The sequence below is a fragment of the Emydura macquarii genome, unplaced genomic scaffold (genome assembly GCF_026122565.2).
Source record: "Emydura macquarii macquarii isolate MOO-44397 ecotype Brisbane River unplaced genomic scaffold, CSIRO-AGI_Emac_v2 contig_3305, whole genome shotgun sequence".
Taxonomy (NCBI): Eukaryota; Metazoa; Chordata; order Testudines; family Chelidae; genus Emydura; species Emydura macquarii.
Window position 1 is genome coordinate 3553696 of NW_027133442.1, and position 25095 is coordinate 3578790.

The 25095-nt window shown below is 46.7% G+C and overlaps 1 protein-coding gene across 2 annotated transcripts in view; it reads right to left on the reverse strand.

Annotated features, from left to right (window-relative positions):
* The window catches only part of LOC137143237 (phosphofurin acidic cluster sorting protein 2-like), a 130022-nt gene extending 105709 nt beyond the window's left edge, over window positions 1-24313 (reverse strand). For both annotated transcript variants that reach the window (XM_067532911.1, XM_067532913.1), the window contains exon 1: window positions 24078-24313. In XM_067532911.1, coding sequence (XP_067389012.1) covers window positions 24078-24241 — 164 coding nt within the window. In that variant the 5' untranslated portion in view covers window positions 24242-24313. The remainder of the gene's footprint in view (window positions 1-24077) is intronic.
* Window positions 24314-25095: the final 782 nt, after the last annotated feature.

The following is a 25095-nucleotide window of genomic DNA, read 5'->3' on the forward strand; positions in this document are numbered from 1 at the left end:
ACAAACAGTATTTATAATTTATTCATTATACATTTTAATCTAACAGCATAAATTTTCAAGCTTAATTTTTAAAAGAACGGCCATGCTGAGTCAGACAGTCCGACAGTGACCAGAGCCAGGGTCTTCAGAGGGAATGAACAGAACAGGACAATTATCAAATGATCCATCCCCTTGTCATCCAATCCCGGCTCCAGGCACTTACAGGTTTAGGGACACCCAGAGCATGAGCTCACGTCCCTGCCCATCTTGTCTAATAGCCACTGATGAAGCTGTCCTCCAGGAACTTATCCCATTCTTTTTTTCAATCCAGTTATAGTTTTGGCCTTCACAACATCTCCTAGCAATGAGTTTCACAGATTGACTGTGCATTGCATGAAGAAGTATTTCCTTTTGTTTGTTTTAAATCTGCTACCTATTAATTGTATTGGGTGACCCCAGGTTCTTGTGTTATGTGAAGGGATAAAGAACACTTTCTTATTCACTTTCCCCACGCCATTCATGATTTTATAAATTTCTGTCATGTCCCTACCTAGTCATCTCTTTTCCCAAGAGAATAGTCCTAGTCTTTTAATCTCTCCTCAGACAGGAGCTGTTCCACACCCTTCTTTGTTTTTGTTGCCCTTCTCTGTAACTTTTTCATTTCTAATATATCTTTTTTGAGACGGGGCGCCCAGAACTGCACACAGTATTCAAGGTGTGGACGTACCATGGATTTATTTTGTGGCATTATGATACTTTCTATTTTATTTTCTCTCTTTTCCACTGGTTCCCAACATCGTTCGCTTTTTTGACTGCCACTGCACACTGAGTGGATGTTCTCTGAGAACTATCCACAACAACTCAGAGATCTCTTTCTTGAGTGGGAACAGCTAATTTAGACCCCGTTATTTTGTACGGATAGTTGAGATTGTGTTTTCCAGGGTGCACTATTTTGAATTTATCAGCATGATAACCTGATTTAAATCAATGAGTTAGACCGCCCTGACTTAAATCCTTCCGCCTTGGGACAAATTACAAAACACACACTTCAAAAAAACCACTGCAGACCAACACGGTACCATCAGCTAGCTCACATTCAGCAGATACTGAAAGGAGGCCAGTGGCTTTAGCTAGCCTGCATGCTCTAAGACCAGGATGGCAAAGAGCAGCAGAATCCTGTTTGTCTTTTGAAAGGTGATGCACAGCCCCCTCCCCTCCCGGCAAGAGAGGTGCCTTGCTGAGCTCCACCCCCGCCCCAATGCAAATGGGATGAATGGCGAAGCTGATAGGAAACTCAGTAACAAGGATGGGGCGCCTGAGGGAAAGTATGTTGCCACAGCAACGCAGCAAATCCATGTCACCAGAGACCAGCACGCTGTATAAAAGGAATCCAGACAGTGAAAGCCTTTCCAGCGCCTGGATGACAGCTGCTTATCCCTGGTTATCCTAACCGCCTGCCGCAGGGTGACACAAGCGAAGCAATATGAAGCAGGGTCAATATATGGAGGGGAGCTCTCCAAGGAACATGAAGGCAGCTGCAGAAAGTACATGTGTGTGGGGGGAGGGGGGTTCAGTTGGTGACACTCAGCTCTCTGAGTCAGTCCTGAGCCAAAGCTCCAGCAGAGCATTAGGAGAACCATGCTATGGAAGGTGCTGTGATATGGCTGTTTACAATCCCTTCACACTTTTCACAGCTGTGTGAGGGCAGGGGGAGGGGGTTATTTGAGATGCACAGCTTGGACAAACCAGTTTCAGAGCAGCATGTGTATGTTCCATGCAGTCAAACATGTGTATGTGGCATGCAGTCAAAGGCGCTAGGCGGGAAGAAAATAACCGGGAATCTGGATCCTGAGTAAAGTCTAGCAGGCCGCTCGCAGGCACAGCTTCAAAAGCCTCACTTTCCCTTTGAGGGGTGACAGCTGGGCCCTGATCTTGAGGCCGGGGAATTGCCCTAACTTCACTTATAGTTTTTATGCCTCCTTCTATAGGGCTCAGTGTAGGTCTGACCCCTGAAGCGCTGCTGTTGAGAGGGCCTGAAGTGTCTCCTGGAAGAAGATGGGGTGTAGAGGCCCAACAATCTCAGAGTGGCCCTTGAATCTTTCAGCCCATGCAGCCTGGAGTCAGTCTGATCCGCAAAGAGGAAGGAACCATCAAATGGGAGGTCTTGGATGGATTGTTGGACACCCATCAGAAGACCAGAAGATTGCAGCCACGATGCCCTCCTCGTGGACACCACTGAAGCCATCACCTGCACAGCCGAGTCTGCTGCATCCGATGCTGCCTGCAGGGAGGCTCTGGCTACTGCCCTCCCCTTCTCCATGACTGCTTTGAACTCCTGCTTGGAGGAACGTGGGAGGAAGCTGACGGATTTCTCCAGCAACTGCCAGATGTTATAATGGTACCGGCCTAAGAGAGCCTGCTGACACCCTCAGCTGAAGGCTCACTGTCGAATATACCTGGCAGCCAAATAAATCTAATTTTTGGCTTCTTTGTTCTAGGGTGTAGAGCTCATTTGTCCCTGCCTGTTGCGTTCGTTGGCCACCGCCACAACCAGCAAACCCACGGATGGGTGCGTGTACAAGTATTCAAACCCTTTGGTGGGCACATAATATTTATTTTCTGCCCACTTAGATGTGGGGGACAATACCACACCAGCAGTTCCTGCAGAGGGACTGGGAATGCAACTGCCAGGTCTGTCCCTCTCTCGTACTCAGGAGTCCTTGCTCCAATTATCTAACTCTCTGGATTTGTGTCTCGAGCTCATCACAGTCTTGGTTTTCCTCTTGATGCAGCTTACAAACAACCAGGCTCCAACAGCACATTTATTTTTATATGGAATGAGACCCGATCCTGTTTAAACAGCACAGTAAGTGACAGCACATTTCCAGAAGCTATTCAGCTAGCAAAACAAGCACCCGTCATGAGAACAAGACACACTGCAAGTGCTAAAGCAAACTAGAGTCTCCTTCTTGGAAGCTAAGGACCCTCAGTCAAAGATCACGAATGCAATAACAGTGGCCAAAATCTTCAAACTTGGAGTCCTAAGTTAGGCTCGAAATAGAGGCGCCTAGTTTTCAAAATGCTGACACCCCCACTGCCTCCCCCTCCACTCCCAGCAAGGAAACAGAGTTGGCTTCTTGCAGATTTCCTGCTTCCCAGAAATAATTTCCTTCAAAGGGAAATTCTGAGTACACAGGACAGGGCCCAACATACTCCCTGCTCTCTGCCAGGTCACCCAAAGCAAAGAGTCCTATCCAGAGAACCCTATTCCCCACTCACACACACTGGGCAGGATTAGATTCAGAAGACAGGAAATCAAAGAGGACAGCTTGGCAGTTATAGACATGACATTTAAAAACAGCCTTCAAATTCCAATCTTGCCAGCTATTTATTATTTATTTACACAGCACCGACAACAGAGGTTGTCACTAGATCCCCAGCTACTTTGGGACACCCTGCCCACGGGCTCACACAGAGCGCCTGACACAGCTGTGCTCCTGGATCTGCACTGGCTGAGGACTAATTTGCAGGTAGATTAGGTGCTGGTTTGGACCTGTAAAGCCCTGAGTGGCTTTGGTCCTAGCTGCCTGAATGACCTACCTCACTTCCCCCACAATACCACAACTGTGAACATCAAACATGCTCATGGTGCCATTTAAATAAAGCCTCTCCATAATGAAAGAAAGCTGCAGCACAACGGGGTAGATATATGTGTAGGGGGCTTGCTGCAAACACGTACACTCTGCTCCTGAGAATTATACCAAGTATAATCAGAGGATAGCAAGTGTCCAGCATGGGTCCCCAGAAATGGGAATGGAGTTAAGAGTTTCCAGAGGATGTCTGGCCTTCAGTGTATTTGGATCCAATTGCAAGACTTTTTGCTCTTCAGAAGCATTTGTATGAGCCCAGGATATTAAATCCTCTCTTGCAGGGATGATTTAACGATATCCACAAAGAGGGTAACTCCATCAGAGGTGGGGAAACTGCCCCAACACTCCACCTCTTCGCTTCAGTTGGATGGCAGGGCCCACTCCAGTACAGCATTGTTACAGATCGCGTGGTTCCAGGCTAGAAATGGCCATCAGAAGCATGACAGTGAAACGAAGAAGAGGGAAGCTTGGACACTCACAAAGGAAGTTTTGGAAAGCTCCCTTTATTCCCTTCTCAGATAGCTTGTTTCATTAGTCTCACCATTTCACCATTAGGGGTTACTAGAAGCTGTCTCAGAGACAAACAGTCCGAGCACAGATCTTCTACTCAACAAACAGCTTGCTCAATGGTTACAGGGAGACAAGTGTTGTCAGAAACTGTCCCACCCAAGAACCTGAGCAACAGGCAGCAAAATGGAGACAGTCCTTCTCTTCTACTACATACACTCTGTCCATCTATTTAGACAGCAAACTTCAGGATTGGGACTGCCTCCCATGATGTGTTTGTACCACGTCTAACACCACAGGCCCCCCTTGGTGCTGCTGCAATACCTGACACCGGGAAGGGGAGAGGATGATAATCTGGCAAAGGGTGTGACCACTCCCCACAAAGTAGAGGTTTGGGGAAGGACCATAGATAGAAAAGGGATTCAACAGCAATCCAGGCCACAGGATGTCAATAGCGAAGGGCTGTGTTTCTTCTCCCTTGTATTGATTCAATGATGAGAGCGCCCTGGGCTCAAGGAAGAGGGGAAGAAGATGCATCCCAGAGTGCACCACCACGTAGCAGCAGCGAGCAACCGTCTTACTTGTACATTTAATCTCTACCCGGGGTGAGGGGGTTAAATCTGCATGCGCATTACGCAAGCCCCGCTGACAGTGTGCCCGCTGTTAACAAGCACCACTGCATAAGCATGGCAGCGGTTTGCTGTGAACGGAGTGTGTGGCATTCTCAGAGGGTATCCTACGCTCCTTTGCTTCGCAGCTGAGCGGCGTGCATTCTGGTGTTTTTCTTGCAGTGCACTGTGGGATGCATAGTGGAAGCCAGGCCAGCTCAAATATTTTTTTTAAATCCCACCAGTCAGTGCTTGTGTCTCAGAGCTCTTCATCCCAGAAACAGCACTCCACCATCTGCAACCGCTCTGTGACCACCACCAACAACAACCTGGAATTATTTTCTGCTATGTCCCTTACCAGTCTTTCCTCAAATAAATGGTCACGTCCCCTGTTGTCGTGGCCCTTCCTGCAGGTCTGCAAGTACCAGGGGCTCATTTGGCCGCTCTGGTTCATGCCAACGGTGCAGAGCTGTGTGGGGAAGAGCTCCATGCTTTCGTCAGAGAAGGCAGAGAGTGACAAGCGTTGTTCATGGTGAAAATTCCCCAAAAGGCATTGCACTGGAGGATGGCACGTGGCCCACTGCGATACTTACTCCTGGTTCACTGTGCTTTGTATCTCCACAAGCACTCCTGGTGACCATGCACCGTGCTGATGCAAGCAGCCAAGCACGCATGCACCCAGGCGATGTAACAACTGCAGCAGTTTTACATGGACATAACTCATTCAAACCAAGGTTTGTAGTGTCAAGATGGCTGGAGCCTCCAGCTGGTTCTTCTTTGCTGTTTCCTCCTTGCCCCATGTAGGGGTAGGAAAAGGAGGAGATGTAACTGGGTCTTAGTGCCCCAGAGCAGAGAGTCCTCTTCTGATCTGGGAGAGGGGGCCCAGCTGGGCCCCATTTTACCCTGTCCCCTAGTGCAGCACTCCCTACTTTTGCTACCACTGGCTGGAGTCTGCATCTGCACTAGGCAGTACATGCACCAGTTTCTAGCTACATTCTAGGCACTGACTGGATGTTGGCTCTGCCTTCACGCTGCACACCTCATTCAGGCAAGGTACATGTAGTGTAACAGTGTGGCTCTGAGCAGACGCACTGACTGGGCTCTGTTCCAAGTCACTCAGCGATTGTTTAGGCTCAGTATACGGAGCATCATCTGGCTTTGAAAGGGGATGTCTGCTCCAGACAGGCGGCTGGTGAATGGCATGGGATTTCCCCAGAGCACAAGTTTTCAGTTCTCTAATACTTTGCAAGGGGGAAGCAGTCACTGCTTTGGTACAGATAGCAGAAAAAAACCACATGCTGTTCTCTGTCAGCTGATTAGGACGACGACTCCTCATTCTGTTCCACAGCGTTCGTGTGGAATTCCTGCACATGTTTAGTGTTTATTTGTATTGCTGACAGCATAGGACTCCTTTTGGTGTGCTGCAGTGGGAAGTTGGTGCTGGACAGCAGGCTTCCCCGCTCCTAGAGTACAATGGCTTACATTATACGATCATGTACGTTCTAGCTCTAGTGGTGTTCTTTGCAACGGAGTAGGTTCGCACAGCCTTTCCTAGTACTGCTTGCACAGCATGTGTAAAAGTCACAGGATTTATTGTGGTATCAGGTATTATGAAGAGGCAGGGACCATAATCTTCCATAAAATGGCTAATTTAACTCCTAAAACTGTGGCATGGAAAACCATTTGTCTTTAGTTCCAGAGGGGTAGCCGTATTAGTCTGTACACAGCAAAGACAACAAGAGTCCTGTAGCACTATAAAGACTAACACATTTCTGCAGGTATAAGCTTTCGTGGGCTGTAACCCACTTCATCAGATGCATCTCGGTTTTTTTTCATTTGTCTTTAAGTTAACAGATTTGCTTTGAAGGCAAAGATTAATACATTTTCTTCAGACTTTGCTGAAACAAAAACTACTTGAGTGACTTGATTTTAAACTGACTTGTCTAGTGTCGGTTTCCTCCTAGCTCAAACACGGTTCCTGCCCTCTAAACATCCCACAGGGCTAAGTCTCCTTGAAAACTCATTGGCATTGCCTGTATTTTGGAAAATGGGTTGTAATTAAGGAAAGTTATTAATTTTTATATCTGTTGGGACCCCAATCCTGCTTCTACGGATGTCAATGGGAGGATTTTTGCCATTGTCTGCAGTGGCCTCAGGATTAGGCACTACGTGAGGACGCTGAGACCCTTTGGATGGTCGAAGCTTAGACAGAACCCAAAGATTCATCTAGGGCAGATAACTAACAGATGTGCCTTAGGTCCTACATTCTGAAACTGTCGAAACCAGGTTTCTAGCTCCAGCAGTACCATGGTATACAGTTTACTCTGGAAAGGGGAAAGCCTTTTCGTCAATAATGTTTTAGTTACAATACAGCTAAGTAGGGGTTGATTTTGATCTCCTTTTTAATAAGGGAAAAAGAAAAAACATCAGCATGTCTTCAGACTTTTAGTGTTATAGCTCACTGACAGCAAGAACAAAGTTCTGAGAATTAATTAAACCAAATAAGTGCTTTCATGTCAACATTTTTTAAATGGCTCCTTTTGACCTTTTTACAAGCAATTTAATATTAACTAGGCAGATGGCCACACAAATATAGTCACATAAAACCACAAAATCCAAAAGTAAATTTTTTTTTAGATTGACTCACATGCAAGAAACAGTTTCAAGGACTCGAGTTGTCTAGTTTTCTTAAATAGTTTACAAATCTGTTAGCTAAAACCAGAGGACAAATAAATACAGACATAGCTGAGGAAGATGTTCTGTCTCCCCAAACCAGACAGGGTTTACTTTCCCTTGTAAAAAATAATTCCAGGATCTGGTAAAATTCCCCTATAGATCAAAGAGACAAGTGCACATATTAAATTTCAAGATGAGGCAAATGAACCTGATGTGAAGCAGCTGTCCCGTGGTTTGCCCCTATATCAGAGTGACTCAAAAAAACCCTCAAATAATTGGGCCAACGGTAGGGTAGAGATAATGCATACATTCTTATGAGCCAGCTTTTTCAAATGTGTTGTAGGTAAGGCGCAGAGAAGTTCAGTGACTTGACTGGTAGGCAGTGTCCCCGGGGGTTAGGCACAGACTGTGAAACCAAGAGATTCAACCAAGTTCTAATCTAGGAGCTGACAGCGTGGCACGAGTGAGTGCTTTTTAGCATCATTCGGAGCAGAGGCTGGGTGCTTGGCTAACTGAGCTAGATAGCAAGTATGTGGACTTTGTCAGGTGGACACTGAATGAAGCAGGCTCCTCGGAAGCCTCGCCACTTGGCCAGGACCTTCCCCATCGTTACACTAATACTACAGCGATCCATCCATCCCAGGGATTTAAAGTTTTGTGGTGGGATTTCCAGGCACCTGAGGCAGTTAAATGGCCAACATCTATTGAATGTCATTGCGATGTGGGTGCCCAATACCCTTCGGTGCCTTAGAAAATTCCAGCCTTAGAACTAGACTTCCATTTGCTTTCACAAGAAAGATGTAATCTCCACTCCCCCAGGAAATTCCTGACACAGCAGTTTATTTTAACAAACTGAGGTTACTACAGGACCATAGACTTACTTTTACCTCATCCACCAATCCCAAGCACTTAAAAAAGCAATGAACAGAACAGTTAAACAGATGTGTCATGCCCTTAACCCAAGAAAGGTAGGGGTCCAGCGGATGGGAATCAGGAGACATGAGTTCTATTGCTCCCTCTGCCACTGGCCTGTTACAGGGCCTTGGGCAAATCACTTTACTGCTGTGCACCTCTGTTTCCCACCCCATCCCTTGGCTTATCCATCTACACCATAAGCTCTTCAGGGCAAGGACGCAGGTAGAGTATCCAGCACAACTGGATCCCTGCTCTCAGCTGGGGCCCTCTAGGTCCTACTGTAATACCACCCTAACAATTCCCACATAATAAACCCATCTGGCATAGATCAGATATTTGTATTTTGCTGGCACTCTCCCGGATAGATGCTGTCCGGGTACAGGAAGAGAGTGTATGCCCTGAAGAGCTTGTATTCCAATTCTTGTATTCCAAGAGCTTGTACGACCGGTAACATACAAAGGATGAAGGAAAAGGGGCGATGGAGATTATGCACCATCTTCTCTTGTTCAGTAAAAATCAATCATTTCAAGTGACCCAATACTCTGGAAAAATTATACACACCTAAACACTGCCTAGTGACCATCCTTAAAAGCAAGGAATCTGCTTCAGATTACACACTTTTCCTATTGACCAGGCATGATGCCGCATATGGAGTTGTGCAGGAGCACGTAGAGGCACCATTCCATTGTGCTAGGCACTGTACATACACAGAAAGAGACCGGTCCCGCCGTATCAACACTTACATGCCTAAAATTAAATATTTGTGAGAACAGCCCTGCAGGAATTGGGCCTTAAAATACAAGTATCATCAACCCCATTTCACAAATGAAGCACTGAGGCAGATGGAGTAGTCCAAGTCACAAGAGTATGTGGAAGAGTCACGAATTGAACCCAGATCTTTAAATGCCATGGCCATCTTTCATCTGATTTCCAGCAGATAGTAATATTTTTGATGTAACAGCCCACCTGAAAATATTTAGAAAAAAATTAACAAATACATTAAAAATCCAAAAAATCCCTGGATCAGAGCTGAGGCTGTGTTGTGATGCAATACGCCCATCTTTATGCTTGATCGGAATAGTGATATATTATGCGGGCAATGCAAGATCTGGGTCTTGAATTGGTTATTCTCTTGCTTTTAAGTGCTTGGGTTCTGCAGACAATGTGATAGTTGACTTATCACTGTTCTCACAGGACTTGTCTACACTTGGAATTAACCCTGATTCAACCATCTCAAACAAGTAGCAACACTGCATACCCAAGGTGCCGACAAAGAAACTGGCCACTTGCATCAGTTGAGTTTAACCTAAGTAAGACTGACCCATGTAAGTCACAGCTTCTCTTCTCTCTGCTAGTCTGCAGTGATACAACGACACTGATTGCTGGCCACAGATGGCTGAATTGGAGTTAATCGCAAGTACAGGCAAGGCCATGGCAGCCGTTACTGGTTTTCAGAATGGAGTGTTCTGGTTATAACTTTAACGTAAGTTCAGTGGGTGTCTAAAAATGGTAAGGCTTGGTCTGCACAGATTTGTCTCCATATAGCTATTTCAGTTAGGGTTGTGAATTTTTAAAGCTGAAATAGTTCTACCAGTACAATTCCTTTTGTGAACATCGTTATATCCATATAAAGGTGCATACCCTGGGACAGCTATTCTCCCCAGTATAAGCACCTTTCTCTAGATACAACTTCATCCATACTAGAGGGATTGGACCACTATAGCTAACTCACAAGTTGTTTTAATTTAAACATTTCCCCCTTCTCAGCATTGCTTCACTAGCTGCCCCCAAATCCATTACTATTTTAACAAGGAATTACACATAGCACAGGTCTCATCTGTATGACTCAGCAAGTGGATTCCACTTTTCCCAGCAGAAAATAGCACAGAAGGACATGAAAACAGAGCTCTGCCTCTGGAAAGCTAGAGAGCTAACCGACTGTGATGTGGCACCTGTTGCTAAATGATGTAGCCATTGTTTCCACAGGCAAAAGCATGATGTGTTAATGAGCTATCATGCCAAAGCATCAAAAGTGCTTGCAACTGGACCATTTACGGCCTTAAATAGACTGTGGGGGGAAAGGTCCTTTATAACTTGTTAGTAAATATGCTTTTACATCTTAAAACCCTACGGCAGCTAGGGCAAGTCACAGGTTTGGCCGGCAAACCAAACACAACAGGGAAAATATTCAATTTCTCCTGTTGAAGTTGTTACACTTTGTATTCGTTGGTCACAGAGAAAGTACAAGAATGAGAGTATAGCTTGGTGATTAAGGCACTCTCCTGGGAGGCAGGAGATGTGGGTTTAAATCCCTCCTCTGAATCAGGCAGAGACAGAGACCACTCTAACATTAGGTGAGCTAGACACCATGATGAACAGGGTGTCTGGGCCAACCTAGACCTATGGGGGGAGGGGGTGACACACTGAAGTTTTGCCTAGGGCTGCAGATTCTCTTCAGCAGCCTCTGGGCAGACAGAAGACTTGAATCCACCCCTCCGACCTCCCAGGTGAATGTCTTCAATCTCCAATGTTGTACAAAGGCTCGATTTAGTTGCAAATCAACATGTTTTAATGGTTACCAACCAACAAGAATCAACCCCTCCTTCAGGAAAAAGATCACTAAAAATTACAAATGCAAAACAAGATTTAAAATTATTTCAAATAACCTTGCTAGCTAGCTAGCTACCATTTGAAAAGACAGTGCTTAAGTTGTGCCAGGGCTGAGCCCTGGCAACTCTAGGCTTGCTGCATCAGTTATGAATGTACAAAAATCGCTTGAGCCCCGGCACCTCTCTCATTGCAAAGGAACAGAACTAACAAACATGGGTATTTGGAGAGAAAAATGAAAGCTTCTTGGACCAGCTCCCAAGGTAATCCAAAACCATAGTAAATCCCCCATGAATGAAATGATTTAACAGGCATCAGGAAGAAAGTTCCTACATTACATTATTTACTCTAGGTACATACATTATATTCTGGAAGGTTGGGCCTTCAACTGAAGTAGCTACCCAGAATCTGTTTCTTGGGGATAAGGAGGGCCTCCACAATCATATGAGAAAAACTGGAACACTTGGAAGTCACGATCTACAGTGTAATAAGGGGTGAGAGAATCAAAGCAGTTCAGGAAAGCAAGTTTTGGGGAATTCAGAAAAATCTCTAAGTGAAATTGGAGGAAATATTGAAATTTACTAGTATACCACAAGAGAATCCTAGGAACACCTTAAAGCCCAGAGCCTCTGAAAAAGAATGCAAGGAATAACATTTGGCCAAGGTGGCTTCAAAAGGGACCGGCTGAAAGATATGGGGATAAAAGCAAACTTGTCCTGGAAACGGAAAAGCAGAGACATCTAACAAGGCGAATCACTCGCTGAAGGCTTGGGGGGAATGACATGAGCAGAGGGAAAAAAAGCAGTAACTTAATGGTGCCAAAGATGTCAAAGGGAATATGAAAGGCTTTCAAAGCAAAGGGAAAGTAGCGGTATTAAGAAAGTAGGTCCATTAATAAGTGAGGAAGGCAGAACGAATGGATGACTCAAAAATGACTGAATTGCTTTCTAAAAAAGCATCAAGAAAAATATAGAAAAGATCTTTGAACATCAGTAAGAAAGATCTTATAAAAATACAAGTCAGCTGATCTGAGTGACATGCATTCAGGGTGGCTGAGGGACTTCCACTATCCCTGAAAACAGGGGAATTCTAAGAGACAGGAGAAAAACCAACGCAGAACCAATTTTAAGTGCACTATCTTGGAAACTAAAGCCCTGAAAATCCTGCCTCTAGTAATCCTGCCTCTAGTAATTACCCCTAGTAATCCAGTGGAACAAGGTATTAAGAGAAAAAATTAAGTAACAGAACTATGAGCAATAGGTAGCATGGGGGCAGGCTATAAAAAACACCTGACAATCAAATGTGATTGATTGTAGAAAGAAGTGAAAAGCAAATTGCTGAAAGGAACCCTGTAGCTATAATATACATATATGGATTTTAATAGAGTTTTTGCTATTGTCTCAAAATCCTATATTGAAAAATTCAGAATTGTGTGGCTAGGAATGCTATCAGATGGACTGAAAACTGGTTAAAATACAAAGAAGTCATAACTGGTAACTTCCCCCATCAAATCTGGGGAAGGTGTCTAGCAGAAAACACCATAAGCACTTGGTCTTTGGTCTAGTCTTACAGGAGTTTGCAATGCAACACAGTGACAAAATAAGCCAATATAATTTTGGGTTTCATACATGGAGGGTGATGCCATTATGGAGCCAGCAATTAACAGATTCTCTGTATAGCTCCATGTGACACTGCATTCCGGCAAGGTGTCAAGAGCAGAACTATACTGTAGCATCAGGGGTATTAAGATAAATGAGGCAAGACCATATTGTCAGAGAGATCCAACACACTAATCCACCCACAGCCCTTGCACAATTTCCTGCCTCTCCTAGACAGTACCCCCCAAAACCACATTATTTCATTTTTCCATTCCCCCACGCGATCTAATCACATCCACTTGCAACCCAGCCAGCAGGGGAGGGGAAGCCAATTATAGATATCCACAAGCTGGAATTCGGAGGAGTACAAAAACCAGTGGCGGGAGGCTGGCAGAGCTGATGTATGAGGGAAGATCGGGCGAGCTCAAAACCTCTGTACGTCTAAGCTGGCTAAGCAATGACTTTGGGGGGGGGGGGGGCAGGCAGAGCAGCAACAGACTGCCTATAAATTCGAGAAGTTACTTGGTGTGGTACACAGGATGTAACTAGGAGAAATGGGGTTAAAGGGAATTTAGGCTAAGGGCAAGGAAATCTTCCTGATGGGCTGCACAAGACTATCGAGCGAGAGATGTAAGCGGCATCACTGCAGCAATCTCAGCCTGGCTCTGAAATCTCGTGGACATCTAGTCATCAGCACAAGCTCAAGATGGCTAAAACAGAGCTCTTCACCACCCAAGCCCTCCCCTCCATCTCCTTCTCGACTACTGTGGACACCACCACCCTCCTGTCTGCTGTTCACACCCATAACCTGGGCATTATCTTCAACTCAGACCTCCCGCTAGGTCCTCACATCCAGGCTGTGGCTAAATTTTGCTGATTCTTTGTAACATCTCTAAGATAGGGCCTTGCCTATCCATCCTCACAGCTGGAACTCTTGTCCAGGCTCTCACCTGGCATCTCCATTCCTGCAGCACCCTTCCCTTGGGCTTGACAAAGGCCATCTCACTCCATTTGTATCCATTCAGGATACCATCACAAAGGTCATTTTGCTAGCCAGTCATTGACTGTGCCATCCCTCTCTTTGCTCCCCCCCTCTCTACTGCATAAACAAACTACTTGTCTTTACTTTCCAGGACCTTAATGGTCTATCATCCCCACCCCATCTCTCTCATTCACTATTTAGACCTTAATGCTCACCTCTGTTCTCCCTATGATGTCAGCCTCCACTAACCACTTGTTAAATTTCTAAATAAGCATCTATGTTGCCCCTCCAGCTTCGGAGGAGCTCCCCATGCATTTCTGCAAAGTGACCTCATCATTACCTTCCAGTCCTTCCTCCAAACTCTCTTTTGCCATTATGCCTACCAAAAAAAAAAAGTTAGGCTGCTGGTGCGCTATACTACTGCCATGCCTATCACGCTGACCAATATCATCTCACTGTTTCCTTGTACTCCCTCGCTGGGCTTTCTGTATGAAGCTGTTATCTTATACTTAGACTCTAAGGCTCGCTGGGGCAGGAACCATCTTTTTGGTCTGTTTGTACAGCACCTAGCACAGTGGGATCCTGATCCATGACTAAGGCTCCTAGGCACTTAAGTGATGCAAATAAATTAAAAAGCTAGGAGTGGACAAAAACCATTAGAATATGTACAAATAGGGAACAACAATGCACTGGTCCCAGGAGATGGGATGCATGATCAGATAGATCTTTTCATCTCTACCTTCCACAAAGCCATTTCTTTCACAAAGCTCTTCCATTCTGTGCCCTCCAGCTGGGATCATTCCACATGCAGAGAACTACACAGCAAGAGCAGCAACAGACTTCAGCAAAAACTTAATCTACTCCAGCAGCTCCCTATGATTATTGCTGCCCAGCAATTCACTCCTTTGGCAAACAAGAAACCTGACAAAAGAGGAGGCTGCAGAGTAGTGTTATCCCAGAAAAGGTGGTAAAAGCCATAACTCATCTAATTGGCTTATAAATCAACTGAGCTCCATTTTAGCCAGGTCCCAGGACAAGCAGCAGCAAGATTGCACTAATATAATCACAAATAGATACAGCACCTAAGAATCTAGCAAGCGATCGTGGCTAGTTTAAGCATGCTAGAGAGAAGCACCAGAAAGCGACAGATACCACTGTAATGAGGATGGTATGAAAACCTAGAGAGGTTACTAAATACCTGAGCTACTTTTGGTAGCAGAACTACTGCAGTATAAAATGTCACCCAGTGCTGCAATCTCAAACCCTTGTTAGAAATCAATCTAAGTTACAACAGTAATTCAGACCAATCTTCTATCAGTTACAAAGTTAGCAGTAGAAGAGAACACATAGCAAAATGACTGGCTTTCAGGCAGAGCCAAGATGGGGGAGGTCATATCTTTTATTGGACCAACTTCTGTTGCTGAGCGAGACAAGTTTAGGCAAGCATTTGGTAATCTCGGACAGTCTTATTGACCGATATACTCAGCTTTGTTTAGATCTGCATATTGGCTAACGGGTGAAGTACTAAATTGTAAGGCACATCTAGCAGGTGGGGTGTTGCAGGAATTGGTGAACAGCTCAGTGTTATTTAACAAGTCATTAATGACCTGGAAGAAGGAGTGAGTACATCAGAGCACGCCAATTAAGTTGCCAGGGGATACCAAGTGAGAAGTGTAGTAAAGACAAAGAAGGATGGAGAATAACACAAAGGCATCAAATAAATGAGTCATCCTGGAGACATACAATTTAAGAGTTCTGGAGAAAAATAATTCCAAGTATATTAATGTCTTCAGTGGATGAGAGATGCTTAGAAGCAGGAGTGACAAAGGAGAACCAACAACGGACAGTAGGTTAGCAATACTACTTTGTCATGTCCTCGCCAAATGCATGTATTAAACACAGTAACTGATGAGATGTTTGTTCAGAACATTTTATTTTTCATCTGGGGCTAAAAGAAAACCATAATCAAAACAAGGCAAACAGGACAAGTTACACAAGGGTACCGTTTCCATGCAAGGAATGGAGCATTCCATAGCACTCCCAGTCAGGAGCTTCCCTCACTTGCAATAGCATCAATACGTTCCTTAAAAGGACAATCCAGAATCAATCAGCTCTCCCTGAGGTGCGACTCAGGCCATCTTATTCAAACAAAGTTTCACTGAAAATGTAAAGTCATGTCCTCTTTAGTGTAAATACCTCTCATTGGAGAGTTTAGAAGGCAGCCAAACATGCACATGAAGAAATAAACGTATTCCAGCTGGAATAAAGGAACGCCCAGTTCAGAGACCCTCATCGTGCAACACAACGGCTTCAGAAAGGGCAAATGTTCAGGAAGCACAAGGCTGAGCAGCAACAGAGCCAGACAGAATTCAGTCTCCCTATTTCCTTCTCTGGAATAAAGCCCTGTAACTGACATGCTAGGAACTCGAGGTCACATGGCTGAGAGAGCAGCTGCTCACCACGCACAGCAGCATCACTAGAGCTAGGGCTGCAGCCATTTCTCCACCTTGCACAATATTTTTAGGACAAAGATCTTCATACCTTTGGCAAAAGGTCACATTGGCAAACTGAATTAAACGTCTGTCCTAATGTTCATAGAATGAAGTAAGCAGCTGATCCGTCTAAACAGAGGTGCGACCATCAGGCTGCTTGGATCAAGGTGGAGGCACTTCATGGCTGACGCTGTAGTCTCTGGGTAAATAGATGGGTGACTGCAGCTAGCACTTAGGATTCTGCTGCTGCTATTACACTTACGGCACCATTTGTCTCCCAGCCATGTTTTCATGAGCCCATAACTTTCCAGCACATGCATTTTGGGCTTCAGTTAACAAAGCAGAAGAACTCGCATGTGATTTGCTAAAGACAGCACCATAGGGCTCCACACTGATTGTTTCCCAATGACTCCGGTTCAGACTGGATCAGTTTCCAAAGACAAAAGATTTTTTTCTGCTAACTACCAGAACCACAAAATCCATCTGGCTGTCCAAGGAAAGGCGGGCTCCTCCTGGCTCATGCATCACCACCATAAAAGATTCTTCAGGTCAAATCCAGCCTTATTTTGCTCCCATGCAGCACCAGTCAAGACAGTATGGTTGCACAGTTGTGAAGGCAGAATTCCATTCTACAAATAGACTTCAACAATTCTGCTGATGGACCTGCCAGAACAGAATCCCCCTCTCTCATGGTAACTAGAGATGCAAGGACTAATTTATCACGAAAGCAAGCAGTTATGACCCTCAACACAAACATGTGGCAGATCTGTCAAGGAAGAAGGGGCCACTGTCAGAGTATATAATGCCCTGGAATTTCCTAACTCTTGAAAGCTTGATGTCACAGACTGTGTGTTATTATTGCTAGTTTTTTCCATTTAACATTAGAGGTTCAATAGTGCCTCTATGGGTTCCATTTCTTATTCATAAGCCGGTACTCACCTTCCTCGTTTTGAATGAATTTATCTTGTGCATCTCACCCAAATTTACAGCACAGTGGGTAAAAATACTGAAGAACTGAAAACCCCTAAAAATTCCAATGAAATATGACTTGGTTTGAGTCAAAATTAATTTTAAAATAGGAGCTTTTAGAAAGTTCAGAGCAACTTTTCTCCAAACCCTTTTAATCAACAAGAAGCTGATTTATTACTCACACTTTCCATACAGAAAAGACTCACCGACAGCATTTTGGGGGACTTCCCTTACACAAAGTGAGAATGGGACACTTATTCCCAAATTTAGACCTTGTCCACAAGCACTTATGCTGGCAAAACTTTTGTCGTTCAGAGGTGTGAAACCCCCCCCCCCAGCGACGTACGTTTGCCAGCATAAGCACTTATGTGGACAGCACTATGTTTAGGTGGTTTTATTATGTCGGCGGGAGAACTCTCTCCCGTCAACATAACAAAGGTACACAAGTGTACTTACAGCAGCACAGCTGTACCGATACGGCTGGGCCACTGTAAATCTGAAGTGCAGACTAACCTTAAGAGTTTCCACACAGACTTGCACCGCTGTATCAAGAGGTGTGAATTAAAGCTAACTTGAGTTATTTTAATGCAAGTCTGCGTATTGACAGGGCCTGAGTCACGAAGATTGGAAACCAAGCAGACAGACTCCCCAGCATCCAAGGCATTAAGTTGGGAAGCCAATCACTCCTGTACAGCTGTGTGGCTTAACTGCCTAATCAGAGAACACTATACTCAGCTTCCAGGTGCTCAGCTCCTTCTACATATCTGCACAACAGCCCATTGCTGGGGAAAGCCAGCTCTGTTCACTGCATCTGAGTGCTCCCGGAGCCTTTCCCAATCCAGAGGCAGGGCATTGAGAGGGCAGAGTGGGCAAGTGGCAGAAGTCACACCACCCCTGAAAGCAGACAGATTTAACCCAAGTCAGGAGGGATGACATCTGTTCAGGAATGAAACTTATGTATGTTGCTGGTCAGCCTGGAAAGAGGCTTTTTAAAGAGAGATTCTAAATCTGTTTGAGCCGTTCTTGATTTAGCCATTCGCTCTGGGGCCCAGCAGGAAGATGCCCTGCTAGGCACAGCAGCTAGTTTCCATAACTATTCTTCCACGATTCAGCACAAACCCTGTAATCACATTAGAAGCCGAGAGACGAGGAACATTGAATTTCATTGTTTACGGTTTCACATAGATGCAATCGGAAACAGCATGTATCTTAGGCAGCTATCAGCCAGGAGGCCTTTCCTTGGTGTCATTTCTAGCAGCAGCTCGAAACAAGTCCAGTGGTGCATCAAGGCTAGTTACTACAAATACTTTTCTGTCCACTTCCAAGATCAGCGCAGAAGCCACAGTTTCTTCAGATTTTAGGACTTTAGGTATTGACATTACATACTTACAACACACATCAAGCTCCATTTCAAGGAAACTTCCAATAGAGAGATTGTATTACAGTGTACTACGGTAGTACCCAAAGGCCTCTCAAACACGGTCTGAGGCTCCTTGTGCTGGGCACTGTGCCATAAAGTAAGATAGTACCTGCCCTGAGGAGTTTATAATCTAATTAAGACTTGACAACAAGTGGGTGTAACAACCAGAGGGAGGGCAAGGGCACGTGACAAACACATGGGCACATAGTAACATACACAATTAGCTGGCCTGAAGTCAAAGGTTTGGTTTTAGGATATAAAAAATAAAGTCATGATACTAGCAATCCTTACTAAGCATTTTCCTGGCTAGTGCTAATCTGTGGAGTAGTCTACATCAGGAGGGGAAAGCCCTCTCCCTCAGGACATTCAGGGCTGGTCTACACTAAAGTTTTGTTGATAAAAGTCAGCTTTTGTCGACAAAACAGTAGAGGTGTACACATTGAAATATTCCTCTCACTGATGTAACACCCCTGCTATGCCAATGTAATAAAACCACATCAAGGAGAGGTGTAGGGCTTGTCGATGTAGTTAGGGTGACACCAGTGGCAGCGTAGACACTGCATTCCTTACATAGGCTATTGGCTGTCATTCTTGTGAATTTCACAGCTCCAATGGAATCAGGCAGCTGCCCCCGCTCCCCTGAAGAGCTGGACCCCATTCCAGCCTGGAAGCAGGCAAGAAGCCCCTGGCGGCTGGAGGGGAGAAGCCCCAGGCAGCCTGTGGGGCAGTCAGGCTCCCGGCAAGGAGCTGCCAGCATAGCTGAGAGACCAGGACATGCACCACTGACCCAAGGAGGGTAGTGTGGACATCAGCCACTGCAATAATTAACGCAGTGGCTGTAAGTCAACCGCCTTATCTTTGTATCATAGGCAAGGCCTTAGACTAGGCAAAGCGCTAAATGTATACAAGAACAGTTCCTACACCAGCCCCGGGAAATTGACAGGATGACCTAACAGGCCTTTACCTCTAACTTCTGATTCTGGTGCATTCTGTTCAAAGCGGAGTTTGTAAAGTAGGAATAGTCTGACATCACCTACATCACAAGTTAACCTGGGCCCTGTCCTATCAACAACTGTACTTTATTTAAAGACACTACAGAAAAGCCCCAAGTTAAATTATTTACCAGTTCTTCCCAATCCTGCTTTAGACGCTCCTTGCATATTGCAGTCAAGCTTTTGAATTAGAACAGGAGAGGTCATACATTACTATTTTATCTTCGGGAAAACCCTAGAGTTATTTTAAATATTAATTTGACATCAGGATACAAAGCTGCAGCCTGGAGAGCAACTCCAGGCTCCTCCTATAGCAAACACCTAGTAATGGTGAGACCGTTACTGGATACAGTGTGCAGTTCTCAGGTCTACGTTCCTAAAAGGATGCTGACAAACAACAAAGGGCTCCCAAGAACAATTCACGATCTGGAAAACCTCCCTTACAGTGAAAGTCTTTGCAAGCTCAGCTTATTTAGCTTATTAAAGAGAAAATTAAGAGGGACTTGATCATGGTCTCTATGTACCTATATGGGAAGAAGACTTCTGATAGCAGAGAGCTCTTCAAACCAAAGACACAACAAGATGCAATAGCTGAAAACTGAAGCTAGATAAATTAAGGATGACAATAGAGTGCAAATTTTTAAACAGAAAGGGAAATTAGCTATGGGAACAACTTACCGAGGGATACAGTGGATATGATCGACACAGGAATTACTGCGTGAAATTCTTTGGTCTGTGTTATAAGGGAACACAGACTAGATGATCATAATGGTCCCTTCTGGCCTGAACATATTAACCCCTCTCAACCTTAAACACCAGAGACCTTGTTGCTACACTGTGCTAGTGTGAACAGTCCCGGGCCTCAGCTACAGGATACAGTCTATAGAAAGCCACAATAAGAACTGCTCTTCAAAGTAGCAGCCAACCCACTTCCTATTCCATTTGCATTCTGATGCCGCATCTCAAACTTCCCACAGAAGCTTCTCCCAAATATTTTCCCTCTCTAAACTTCATCCCATTACTCCTAGCTATTGTCCTTTTACCTCCCCCAAAAATGTCTTCCCCTTCTTGGTGTTGATAGCCTTCACGTTCTTGTTGATTATGTACACACCCATACACCTTGCCACTGAGCTCAGCTACTTTTATATATTTAGCACTTTTACTCTTTCTGCATAAATCACTACCTTTAGTCCCCTGATCATTGTTGTTCTTTGAACTCTCATTTGTCAATATCCAGCTGGTAACATGTCCAGAAATAAACATAATATTCTAAGTCGCCATATAGCTGTATGTACTACTTTCCTGCTCCATGTTGTGCTTTGGCCTCAGAGTATGAATATGCAGCCCAAAATTGCATTTGTTTGTAACCATATCATATTGCAAGTTTCTGTCTAATATGCTGTTCCCTCACCCCAAGGTCTCTTTCAGCATCTCTGCTATCCTGGTTTCTGCTGCCAATTTATAATTTGTTTCAGAATATTTTACACCAGATGCGTTCATTCAAGTTGCTCAGTCATTGATTGAAAGTTTCCCTAATATTCTTGTATTTTCACTTAATTCTTTCCCATCGGTACAGAGATGCTCTTAAAAGCCTTACACACACGGTCACATTTGCCAGACCCAGAAGAATGGAGAGACGCACACTTTTGTTCTGGGTTTTTATCTAACTCAGTTTTGTGCAGCACTTTGATACCATGTCGACAGACACTAAGATAGATAGATTCAGGATGGCTTCTTCTCCAGTTAACTTAAAGAGGAGAAGCTATCGTCTATGTAACCGAGGGGCCTCTCTGATCCACATTTGCCTGGGTTTGTTAACCAAAAGATACATAGTTAATTAAGATCTCCAGTGTCCTCTGGCTTCAAGAGCCTGACCAGAGTTGTCACAGGAATTTTTTGTTTTTTATCAGTCATAAACAAGTCTCTTAAATCCAGACATACCATCATACATCAATAAGGTTAGCACCCAGCGCAAACGATCTTGGTTACACCATTGGGTCCTTTTAACAACCTCCTAGGACTAACTCTGATCGCGTATCTGCATTGCACTACAGATCTCAGAGTACAAATCATTCTGAGATTTAGAGCAAAAGGGTTTTCACTGCAACACAAAATCCATATTTGAAAACCAAGTTCTTGAATATGGTGTGTCCACATCTGTTCTGGCTCTAATCCCGCCAAGCACATTCAACAACAACAAAAAAACCATCTACACTTGAGCAGATTTAGCTACTTCAACATCAGGTAAAGGCTGGGCCAGCATGGCTCAGCAATGGAAACAATACTTCCTGCTGCTTCTGTTGCTAAAATTCAGGCTCCAACACTGATGCCAAAGGCATTTCTAAACAGTTTTCTGCAGCTGGTGCCAGGGGCAACAGTATGTTCTTAAAAGAGTTTGCTTCGTGAGATGAGGCAGATAGTGCCAAGACGGCAGTGAAGAAGGCTAACTTTCAGTCCTCTTGCTCAGGCCAAGAGCATGTATTAGCCAAAGGAATTATAGCCCAAAACAAAGTCTTCCAATGATGTTGCTACCTACCATTACAGTAACTTGAGCACTCCTGAGGAGAGAGACAGGAACTCATGCACGATGGTGATGACACTAGAACAAGATCTTACATAGACAGACAGCATTGAGAAAGACAAGGTAAGAGTTTGGTAAATAAGTTAGACAACACAGCATTTGAGATACATTCGCTTTCACAAAGTTGGCAAAGAAATAAGAAGAGGGACATTTGTTTCTGAAAACCAACTCTGATGTCCAGCAATCCCACTTCCTCCCCAACAACCTCTCAGACCTGGTCTTTTGTGTGTGTCCTCCAGTGAAAACTCATCTGGTCGCTCATTTCCATCCTGATTACTGCAACTTCCTTATCCCTAGCCCCTCTCACACACTGCCCTCCTCCACTTCAGAAAAAATACATGGCTGGTAAGATCATCTTCCTTGTCTATAGTGACTGCATCCTCCATTGCACAGAATTCAAGCTATTGGTGTTAACATTCAGAGTCCTGCATCGCTCGGCCCGCCTCCCTGGCCTCATTCTCCACTGCAGAGCAGAAGGGACAATGTCGGCCTCATCCACCTCTTTGTCAGCTCACTCTCCATGCCTTCTTCTCCATGTACTCACCAAGTCCCACCCAAAGCTATTACCCCCGCCACAGCCACTCCTGGAGACCCACTCCTGCCAGGAGTCCTATGGGAAGCTTGCTGATGAACAAAAGACAAAGCTGGAGAGTAATTTGGGAATCATTTACATATCCTATTTTTAAAAACGTTACCAGGTGTACCTAAATCACACCCCATCACCCTACATGGCCTGTCTTTAGATTGTGAGCACCTCAGGGCAGGGATTGGTCTTCTCTGTTTAGAAAGTGCCTCTCACATTGTGGCACAGAGAAAGTGTCTCTAGCTACCAAAAGCATTGATAAGAGCAGCAGGGAAAGCCAGGAGCAGCACACAGGAGCTCCTGGAGGCACCTGCCCAGGTGCTAGAGTGGAGCAGAGGAAACTGAGCTCCCAATAGGCACTCAACCCACTATTCTTCCATTCCTGAAACTCCGTTTTGAAAGGCGTCTTCCAGAATAGCTAACTGGGCATGATGCGGCGGTGGGAGAAGCAGACAGAGAACAAGCTGTGGAATTCCCACTCCCCCAAGGTCAGAGAATCAGTTCTGCTGTGCACGGCCTGAACTTCCATGAAAACCAGGCCACATACTGTGGCCCAATCCTATTCACCCCTCTCACTGGGAACGCTCTTCACCCACAACCCAAATCCCCTCTTCCTGAGTCACCCCCGTTCACTCTGCTCCTAGGGCCTTCAAAGCTGCCTCTCCCATCCAACCCCCCAAGTCCAAGAACAGAGCTCGGAAGACCCCACCAGAACAACAGGCATCCACATGCCATAGCCCTGGCTGCCGGCGAGCCCTCGCCGCTCCCACCTTCACTCCCACTCGCTGCCCCTCACGGCTCCCAACATGCTCTTCCACACATGCTTCCACACCTCACCGCACAGCCAGGCTACAAAGGGACTGCCAAAGCACCTCCTTGCTTCACACTGGGCCCCAACCCCTCCCCCCCACGCACCTCCCAGGCACACCCTCACACGCTCCCACCTGCACAGGGATTGCTAAAGCACCCATCACAGAAGAATGAGCACCCCCAACTAACCCTGCCCTGTAAGTCCACTCCCCCACAGGCTCCCACCCCACAACCTGCCCCTCCCCCAACCTCACCTCCCCCCCACACTCTGCCCCATAAACCCCCCACATCAACACCTCCCCTGACACACTGCGCCCCATAAACACTCCACACACCCACGTACCCTCACACCAGCACACCCCATAGACCCTCACACACCCTGCCTACCAGCAGCCTTCCCGAACCCCACCTCCCCCACACCCTGCCCCATAGACCCCCCACACCAACACCTCCCCAACACGCTGCACCCCATAAACCCACCTGCCCTCACACCAACACACCCCATAGACCCCCCACACACACACACCCTGCCTCCCCCAACCCTGCCCCATAGACCCCCCCACACCAACACCTTCCCGACACGCTGCACCCCATAAACGCGCCACACCCCCCGCCTCGCCCCACAGCGACCACTCCGCCCCACGGACCCTGCCGACCCGCCGCCGACACTGCGCCCCACAGACACCCCCGCGCCCCCCCGCCGCTCACCGGGGCACGCAGCTGGGCGCCGAGCGGTCGATCTCCCAGGTGGCGAACAGGTTCATGGGCACCGGGACCGGCCCGGACCCCGCCGCCCCGCACGGACCAGCCGGGGGCCCGGCCGCGCCGCCCGCCCCGGGAGCCGCCCCCAGCGAGACCGCCGCCGCCGCCATCCCGCCGCCGCCGCCCGGGAGGAGCCGCCGAGACTGAGCAGGAGACGGGAGCGGAGCCCCCAGCCCCGCGCCTCAGCCCAGCCTCCACCCAGCGGCCGTCAGTCACGCCGGCGGGCCGGGCCGAGCCGGAGGGCGCAGCCAATCGGAGGCAAAGGGGCGGGACCGCTGGGATCCGCGCGCCACCAGGGAGGGGGAAGGGGGTGTGGCCAGCCCAGAAACACAGCCAATCAGGGCACAGCGGGCGGTGTTGGTGGGAGGGGCGCTGCTGGGCGGGGTCACGCCCGGAGATGGCCGAGGCTGCCGCTGGCCCTTTAAAGCGGGAGGGCGCGAGTAGCTCGCGGGAGCTGAGGGTCGGGGAGGAGCAGAGTCGGGGCGGTGCCCTGAGCCCCGAACCCCCGCCGTGCCGTGCCGTGCCGTGCCGTGCCGTGCCGTGCCGTGATGGAGCCGCTCCCTCTCTCCTGGCTGCCCCGCTAACTCGGACCCTCCGCTCCGCCCCGCCGAGCCCGGACCCACACACCCCCCCAGCCGGGCCACGCCACGCAGCCCCTTCCCGGAGCCCAGATCCCCTCCCCATAGCCGCGCCGCGCCTCTCCCCTGACTTCCCCGGCCGCGTCCCCCTCCCTGGAGCCCGTAACCTCTCTCCCGGGTGGGAGGTGCTTCCACCCACCCCCATCTCCCCTTCCCCAGGACTGAACACAGAAGTGCGCACACCCACACACCCCTTCTGTGCCAGGGTAGACCTAGGAGTCCTGACACCCCCATTCACCCTGTCGAGGTAGAACCCAGCAGTGTGTATACACACGTACAGAACCCAAGATTTCTCTCTCACTCACTCACTCACACACACACACTCA